This window comes from Engystomops pustulosus, chromosome 1, assembly GCF_040894005.1.
Source record: "Engystomops pustulosus chromosome 1, aEngPut4.maternal, whole genome shotgun sequence".
NCBI classification, from domain to species: Eukaryota; Metazoa; Chordata; class Amphibia; order Anura; family Leptodactylidae; genus Engystomops; species Engystomops pustulosus.
In genome coordinates this window covers 111,073,298-111,082,999 of record NC_092411.1, presented here as the reverse complement: position 1 = coordinate 111,082,999, position 9,702 = coordinate 111,073,298, and the positions used below count along the sequence as shown (strand labels likewise).

Genomic DNA, 9,702 nt, shown 5'->3' with positions numbered 1-9,702 from the left:
CTTTAGAGGTCATCCACAGCAGCCTTACTGTGACCAAGAAAATGTATGAATATTCTCTTACAGATGGGAAAAGATAATCTACAGGCTGCATGGTGATGGAGGTATATAAAATATGTTTCAAAGTATTATATTTAAAGTCAGTGAGAATATTAAGAAGACATAACAAGTCATGTGCATTTTTGCTAAAATAAGAAGAATGAGACAATTTGAATGTAAACATTTTATGTTACATATAAAACATTCAAATAATGACATCATTCTAGCATAGACAATATTAAACAATAATCTTATTCTGAAAATGTACACTTGAATACAAAAATTTATATACAAAGTGTATGAAGAATGAAAGTGTATGAGCATTTTGTTTACAATCCATATATACAATATCTGCATAAATCAATAAATCTTTGTAAATCTATTACAGTAGTTATCTTGTATTGTCCGTGAGCAACATTTTAAGAGCCCATCCATGTATGCTGTTGGAATCTGTCTAGCTAAAAGCTTGTTCTAAAAGCTCGGTTCTAATTATTCCACAAACAATCAGAATTGTGAATAATAACTAGGAGAATTGGGAATGCAGGTCTGGACTATAATACAATCTATTTTCAATTCAACTGAAATCTTGTAAATAGAGTTCAAAAGTTGAATGCCTTTTAATACATTCATTTAAATAGTACGTACAAAATCAATAGTCTAAGGTATTGGAGAAAGCCATGTGCAATTGAAGGATGGTGAAGGAATCAGCTGGCAGCATCCAGATAATGCATTTATGCTGTAATTTCCACCTACTGTAACATTTGTAGGACTTCCAGCTACAACCCTGTAACAAAAACAGATGCCACAATAATTATCATTTATCAGAATGGTTGCAAGCACTGAGTTCACCAACGACCCCTCTGCCAGTCTACCTGCCCAATCTTGCAGGGGACAACTAGATGACAGTCTTTAATCTAGACATCTTTTTAAAACAGATGTCAAACAAAGATAGACAAACAGACACCAAACAGATATGAAAGACACATGCAAAGTCACAATAACTGGGTCAAATCAAATATAGTGGCAAGGTACAGAATCATTAAGAAAAAGAGCAGTCAGAACACAGGAAATAATGTCTGCAATGTGATTAACTTCTCTTTCAATTGTTACCACGACCCTCTGGAGACTTTCTATGATTTTCATTGCCTTCATTATCATCACCTGATCATGATTCACAGTGTATATTACTAGTCACTGCATTCTCAGTTTTCAAGTTTTATGGTGGTTTTTGGAAACTGTTGACAAGTATGTCAGACGCAACTCTATTAGCTTAGGTGAAGATGAGTGTTAGTATTTCTATATTTATTTATTCAGTGCCTGATCTAAGTAAAACCCATAATATAACAACAAATGAACTATAGACACCTAAAAAACAAGGAGATTTTGGAGGGAATGTGTTACCAAAGTAATAGTTCTTAATGTAAATCACTGTTGATTTTATGATAAGATTTTTTTCCATTTTGAAAAATATAAACACATTACAAAATTTATACAAATTATGGAATTATGGAATATTTTTATATACAGTATACCACCGTTGGGCACTAGATGGAGCATCATCTGTGTACTATTTAAAAGCAAGGTACAGAACACAGATGATTTTTTGCTTGTTAAATGACTATTGATAATGTCATCATTGGGAAGAGGTGGTTGTCCAGCTCTTGTTCTCTTGAAGGAAGGAAAAAATGCAAAATACCAGGTTTCCGACTATTATGATGCCATCCCCAATCATCTGCTCCAGTAGCCATTTTCCTAATGCCTGTGTGGTGGTTTTGCACTGACACAGTGCACAATGCACAGCTAAAACATGTTCTTGTCAGCAACTGCAACTAAACTGAGAAACTGATAAGAATCTTCACCCTGCCTAAAATAATCGTTATCATTAGAGATGAGCGAGTATACTCGTCCGAGCTTGATGCTCGTTCGAGTATTAAGGTACTCGAGACGGCTCGTTGCTCGGACGAGTATTTCCCCTGCTCGAGATCGAGCATTTAATTAAAAAAACACAGTGAAGAACAATGAAGAATAGAATAAAAACAGTGAACACAGTGAACACAGGATCATTTAAGTGAAAAACACAGTGAAGAACACAGTGAAGAATAGATTACAGATGTTCGGCACATCTGCTTACTTGTCGGAAGATACGCGCGGAACGGTGCGAACAAAATAGTATGTGAAGAACAATATATATGTGTGAAGAACACGGTGAGCAGCACAGAGACATGGGGCAGCGGCAGCACGGAGACATCGAGGGGCACGGGGAGACATCGAGGGGCACGGGGAGACATCGAGGGGCACGGGGAGACATCGAGGGGCACGGAGACATCGAGGGGCACGGAGACATCGAGGGACACGGGGAGACATCGAGGGACACGGGGAGACATCGAGGGGCACGGGGAGACATCGAGGGGCACGGGGAGACATCGAGGGGCACGGAGACATCGAGGGGCACGGAGACATCGAGGGGCACGGAGACATCGAGGGGCACGGAGACATCGAGGGGCACGGAGACATCGAGGGGCACGGGGAGACATCGAGGGGCACGGGGAGACATCGAGGGGCACGGGGAGACATCGAGGGGCACGGGGAGACATCGAGGGGCACGGAGACATCGAGGGGCACGGGGAGACATCGAGGGGCACGGGGAGACATCGAGGGGCACGGGGAGACATCGAGGGGCACGGAGACATCGAGGGGCACGGAGACATCGAGGGGCACGGGGAGACATCGAGGGGCACGGGGAGACATCGAGGGGCACGGGGAGACATCGAGGGGCACGGGGAGACATCGAGGGGCACGGGGAGACATCGAGGGGCACGGGGAGACATCGAGGGGCACGGAGACATCGAGGGGCACGGAGACATCGAGGGGCACGGAGACATCGAGGGGCACGGAGACATCGAGGGGCACGGAGACATCGAGGGGCACGGAGACATCGAGGGGCACGGAGACATCGGGGAGACTTCAGTGGAAGAAGAGCAGCGGATCCCGGGACAGCGTATCTCCCGACAAGTAAGCAGATGTGCAGAACATCTGCAATCTATTCTTCACTGTGTTTTTCACTTAAATGATCCTGTGGTCACTGTTTTTATTCTATTCTTCACTGTTCTTCACATCTGTTAACTTGTCGGGAGATAATATACGCGCGGAACAGTGAAGAATAGATTGCAGATGTTTGCATACATCTGCTAACTTATCAGAAGACATTCTTTTTCAATTAATTAACACATTTTATTCCCGAACCATGGTCCCTTTGAAAAATGCTCGAGTCTCCCATTGACTTCAATGGGGCTCGTTATTCGAGACGAGCACTCGAGCATCTGGAAAAGTTCGTCTCGAATAACGAGCACTCGAGCATTTTAGTGCTCGCTCATCTCTAGTTATCATACAAGACATTATTTTAACTCTAAAAGGGAAATGTTGAAAGTGCTTATCTCTATATAGTTACCATGTGTACAGGGTCAAGCAGCAGTTAGTAATCTCTGGTGTTACAACAGACACGTTTGTAGAATTAAGGAAGAAGCTGTCTAACACATCATGGCAAATGATTTCTGTAATCGGCGGTGTTAATATTCCTGTAAATGGAACAAGGACAAGCATAGGCATATATAAACGTAATCTCAAATAATTGGAGCAGACATTTAGTTTAGTATTCCTCTATTTCCCCACAGCCATTAGAACAACTCTATCTACCATCCACTACAAAGAAATGCATTGCTTATTGTCGTATTCTAGTGTCTTTGGATAGGTGATTAATGTCAGATTGGTAGGTGTCTGACACCCACTACCCAGACTGACCACACTGCAGAAAACAATGCAGCATTTGGACAATCTTCTCATAGTATAGTTACTGTGATATCGCTTTACCCCACTTGAATGGGACTGAACTCCAGTGCTGCAGCTCATCAATGGGGTTACCAGGTGTTAGACCCCACCATTCTGATCTTGATAACGGTAATAAAAAGTCCTTGAACATTGCATAAAGGATTTAGCATATATCTTCATGGCCCTGGCATTTTTGATTATATAAAAATGCTAATTGCACATATTGGGGGTCATTTACTAAAGGCCCGATTCGCGTTTTCCCGACGTGTTACGCGAATATTTCCGATTTGCGCCGATTGTACCTGAATTGCCCCGGGATTGTGGCGCACGCGATCGGATTGTGGCGCATCGGCGCCGGCATGCGCGCGACGGAAATCGGGGGGCGTGGCCGAACGAAAACCCGACGTATTCGGAAAAACCGCCGCATTTAAAAACCGAAAAAGTGTCGCTTGGGGAGCGCTTACCTTCACTTGGTCCGAGGTGGTGAATTCCGGCGCGATGAGATGACTTTCAGCGCAGCAGCGCCACCTGGTGGACGGCGGAAGAACTACATTCATAAATCCCGGCCGGACCCGAATGCAGAGCAGAGAACGCGCCGCTGGATCGCGACTGGACCGGGTAAGTAAATATGCCCCATTAGGTCTGAAACTCCTATCATTGTGCATCTCATACAGTATGTAGGTCATTTGTCTTTTTGTACAATTTTTTTTTTTTTGCTTCGGGGAAATTATATTGTTTGAAAAATAAAATCTGTATTATTTCCCATTATACTTTTCTTATTTTACGTATTTTATTCTTGTTCCAAACTCTCTCCTTTCATCCATTCAATAGAAACCTTGAAAACGTGTCTCTTTGACACATAAGAATAAATTGATTCGCTATATCCAGCACTGATGCTTTGTGTCCTTGATACAAAAATTATATTAGAAAATTGCATGGGTTTGGCAGTAATCTGGTGGTAGATGTCCTTTAAGGTGAATTTGTATGCAAGTCAGAACAGGTATAGTTTATAATTGTAACTCCAGAAAAAAAATATTTTTCTCACAGTGCCAATTGGATTTTCAAAATTTTGAGCTATCATGGGAACAAGGGATCACTAAAACTTCATAACAGACACTTTCAAGCTGATCATTGCAGACTGGGATTAATGTATCCAGAGATCTTCACCAGAGGTCATAGTGGGAAGAGAGGTCGGTCTGTAACTAGGGGTCATCTGTGAGTCAGGGACCGTCTGTATCAGGTAACAACTAGCTGTGCCCAATGAAAATATCATCCAAACCATTGCTTCAGGAAAAGAAATACAAACCTGCAATACAAGCCGTCATGAAGCATGCCACCGTACCGGCGATCATGGCTCTAATGGCTCCTGCTGCAATGTCACCTTTTCTGTTTGGTGCCATTGAGGCTGCAACATACAACAGAGCACATTAAGATGGCACTACTCAGTGAAGTAAGCATTGATGATTACCCAATCTAAAACATTTAAATGGGAACCTGTCATGAGTCTTAAGAAGACCCACAGACCATCACCAACCAAACTGTTATCCAGAATGATGACAGGATCACAATCCTCCATCCAAAAAGATTTATCATTACACAAAAAAGGGTTTTGCAAAAAATTATACTCCAGTATTCCTTTCTGACTTGAATTATGTCATGTAGGACTAGTATGTCATTATTTTTTATCTTCAGGACCTGCCACTTAGCAGTTGAATTGAAATGATGTACTGGAAATAAAGGACAGTACTGAAGCCAGGGAGGGACATCCCATCATGACTCTTTTCCACCCCATGGATCCTACTAGGTCATTTGAAAATAGAATTCAAAGTCCTTTCTCTGAATGTGTTAAATTTTTATGAATATTTAAGCCCATCATTTTGATCCAGTTACCATGACTTGTGGGCCTAATTCTCATGATCAGTTTTGTAGTCAACTGAAGACCTGATCAATTTTTTTTTTAATACAAAAATCTCATAGTTTGTATAGTGTCCATGTGAAAGTCAAATGTGTGGTCTGGGATTTTCTGTGATTAACCTTAATGAAAGTCATTGGTCCACAAAACAAAACAAAATTTCTGCTGACCAATGCTCCGTTAAAAACATAGATGTATGAATACAAAGGATTTGTGTGAAGTCAGTGAATACCTGTAAAAACAGAAATGTAAATGAGTCTTTGGACTCGGGCTATATCTAAACGTTGTGTAGCATTTTGTATTGGGACTGAAGCTGCAGTTCTACAGCAAAAATCAACTAGTGGTGCTACAAAAAAAAAGTCTAGATACCACTATGACCTTAGGGGTTGCAGCTAAAAATCTGTGAGAAAATCCTCTATGTGAACTCGCCTTTACTGTTCTCTGATGTAACATATACATCAGATGTATGTGTCCTTGTGAACCTCCCCTTCCTTTGTGAACTGAAGACAGATTTGAACAGTGAACAAAATAGTTTAGCAGGCAGAAGAAGTGTTATAGTAAGTGGATTGATGCTTTCCCTACATTGTAGATACATTGTAACGTTTCTTACATTTACAAAACTATTAATTTACAAAAAAATATTCTGAAATTAGCACTTAAATCTGGTATTTCAGGGCAGATATATAGAACTTTTATTTAAAAAGTGTTTAATTTCCCATAGTGCCTATATAACAAAATGTATACATACACAATCCGCCAATGGTAATTCCTAAGGAGCCGAAATTTGCAAATCCACACAAAGCATATGTTGCAATAACTTCAGACCGAATCTAAAACCAAAGAAATAACAATAATGAGACATAGCAAATTTTATTAGGTACTTAAAGGAAACCTGCCTAGAAGAATTTCACCAACCCCAAACCACAATAATGTCCTTTTGTATTTTGCTCAGTGTTACTCAGAAAATGCTGCAGGCAAATGACATAGGAAGTCACATCAGAAGTAAAGAGTCACGGTAGCCTGACCCCTCCTGACCCAACTAATGTCCAATAGGACAGTTTTATCATCATAATCTTGATTCTACTGCTGCCACTCAGAATTGTGAACATGTACCTTGACTATGGGAGATCAATTAAGCCAGGACACCTTAACATGACTCTCCAGGAGGAGACACATTAACATAGCTCCCCATTGGGTATAATTGTGATCCTTATACTGTCCTGGAGTAAACATTACCAAAATGAACTAATTGTGACTAAATCATTAAGGGGTTTCAAGGATAAATTGATGACCTGAAAGTCACATCTATAACCAATCTAAAGATTTGAAAATCATGACTATTTACACATATAACTAGTTCCACTCTTTTCCATTGGACATGTGGGTCCATATAGAAATTTTCAGGCTGCAAGCAATGGGCCGTAGGAAATGATAGGCCGTGTTGCAAATGATGACAGGAATTGGGCCTGCTCTGTAATTTGCAGTATGTTCGCCGGATGGTGCAATTAATTAGCTGACGTGTGTACGGCTAGTTCACGGCACACAAATACATTCATGTTCATGTGCCTGTAAATTTACCTGACATAAAAGTCAGAGCATTTCCCTGAGAGGTGCCATGTTTTTCTAATCGCATAAAACCCCTTTAAATTATTACTTTAGTGTCTAAAAAAAATTGTAATGTGTTTGCATTGTGCCCCTTCACATACTGAATTGTTATGTATAGAATATAATCCAAAACCAAGAACTCACATCTTTTGAAATTGCCTACTTTTGTAAAGAAATGAGCAGTGTGTATCATGTTATATACATTTTTGAAGGTAATGGCACACGGAGTCAGAGCACTACATGGAATCCTTAAAAGAATTTACTGACCATGTATTTTTGTACCGATAATATATGGCAGAATGTTTATTTTAGTAGAATCATACTTACTGACATATATTGCTTTATGCCATTTATCATCATTGGGCCGTCTTCTTTTCTCTTTTTAATCAGCCCAGCAAGGTATTCATATGCCACAAACTCGTTAAAAAATGTCTTGTATCCTATTAGTTTTCCAACAATGAAGCTATCTTCCCAGTCTACACCCATCATGAAGGAGAATGGCATGAAGACATAGGAACATATTACCTGCCCCAAAAAAATTGTATTATTAAAAGCATGTCTACAATATGATACACTTTATGCTTTAGCTCATCTCGTGCAAGTTTAGAGTTAATCTGATGTCTTGACTAAAATGTGAGATCATTAAATATAATGTTACATAATAATTGGAATAATCTCAGAGGTTTCCCTGTTGAAAGTCTTGGCTCTGACACATAAGAAGACATCAGTATTACAAATGACACATTCTAGATAATACAGAGCCCCTGTTACAGATGTAGGCCTCTGAAGATTTAAGGGGTATTTAAAGTGTAACTAAACTTTTAAAGCAGTTTTTTTTTATTTCAGAAATTAATAAAGCAGGTGGTGATAGTAAACATTGTAATATATTCAATAAAGAAAGGCAGCGTCTTAATAACTTGTTTCTACTCTTTCTTTCTCCTGTAGTGAGCTAGTCTCTACAGAGTATACAGATAAGAGAATATATCACATGATGATTCAGCTATCTAATGTGATAAGACTATCCAGTGGCTGTCCGTAAAGAGTTAAGTCATTAGACACTTTATCAGGCATCTTTATCACTAGCTGTCTGTGGAGAACAGGATAGAAAGCTGATTTACACAAACTGCTTAACTAAGGAATAACCGGAGGAGAAACAGGAACATATTTCTTTAATAAAGTTTATTACCAGGTTCATTATTATTAACCTCATTTTGGGTTTATACAATTTATCAAAACTTTAGATAAACCTTATGTAATTCATATTGATAGCCTAATGAAAGTCTAAAAGTTTGTTGAGGGGATGAGCTGATGAGCCCTGTTTAGGCACAAGCTAAGGAACTGGAGGCAGATGGGTCTGTGTCCATTCAAAGTGAGTGAGACCGGTGCCTCAACGGCTTTTTGCTGCTACAGAGACATAGAACCAACTTCTGATCTATTTATGGTCTATTTAGTGGATCAATAAAAATTCCAGTTACAGTCCTAACTAGCATAGGCAAATTTCATAAAATAACAAATGCGTTTCTTCCTTTTTAAATTTGATGTTTACCTCAAAGCTTAACTCTGGATAGTCAAACATATTCCCCAGCCATGAGAGGGCAGAATTAAAGAATGCTAGCAGCGAGAGGAAAGCCATCAGATTCACTGCTATGTTTGCCACCAGGGATATCGATGCAGAAGCTCCTTGACTTGCCGCCTCTAGAATATTTCTTGCATCCCTGATTTGAAGAAAGAAGAATAATGCAGAGTGAATAGAGAAAGTGATATGTTGAAATATTTGTGTATGTAATATGACCATACAATACATTTATATAATTATTATAAATTATGACATGTAATAATTTATTTCATCAGGCAGTCCCAGGGTTAACTACAAGACAGGTTTCATAGGTTTGTTCTTAAGTTTAATTTGTATGTAAGTCAAAACTGTATATTTTATAACTGCAGTTCCAGACCATTTTTTTTTTGCCCCAGTGACAATTGGAGTTTTAAAATGTTTTGCTGTAATGGGACCAAGGATTATCAATAAAGATTCACTACAGACAATTTACAGCTGATCATTGAAGCCAGGGACTAAAGAAAAGCATTCAGAGACCTTCAGCAGAAGTCCCAGGGGGCAGAGGGGTCCGTCTTTAACTAGGGGTCATCTGTAAGTCAGGTGTCCTTAAGTAGGGGTCCGCCTGTATCTGAAAATAGGAGTTGGATTAAAAACCATTTAACAAGCAGCTGTTGTTCCCAACTGCATCATAAAAATGCTTGTTCAGCTCAGACTTTTATTCTAGTACAACAAGGTGACTATGAACAATGACCGATGTATGCACACATAA

At 39.6% G+C, this 9,702-nt stretch overlaps 1 protein-coding gene across 2 annotated transcripts in view; it reads right to left on the bottom strand.

Annotated features, from left to right (window-relative positions):
- Positions 1–398: 398 nt before the first annotated feature.
- The window catches only part of SLC28A3 (solute carrier family 28 member 3), an 83,403-nt gene continuing 74,099 nt past the window's right edge, over positions 399–9,702 (bottom strand). For both annotated transcript variants that reach the window (XM_072150871.1, XM_072150872.1), the window contains 6 exons: positions 8,925–9,093; positions 7,706–7,903; positions 6,522–6,603; positions 5,168–5,266; positions 3,485–3,611; positions 399–820 (listed from right to left, as the gene is read on the bottom strand). In XM_072150871.1, the coding sequence (XP_072006972.1) occupies positions 694–820; positions 3,485–3,611; positions 5,168–5,266; positions 6,522–6,603; positions 7,706–7,903; positions 8,925–9,093 (802 nt within the window). In that variant the 3' untranslated portion in view covers positions 399–693. The remainder of the gene's footprint in view (positions 821–3,484; positions 3,612–5,167; positions 5,267–6,521; positions 6,604–7,705; positions 7,904–8,924; positions 9,094–9,702) is intronic.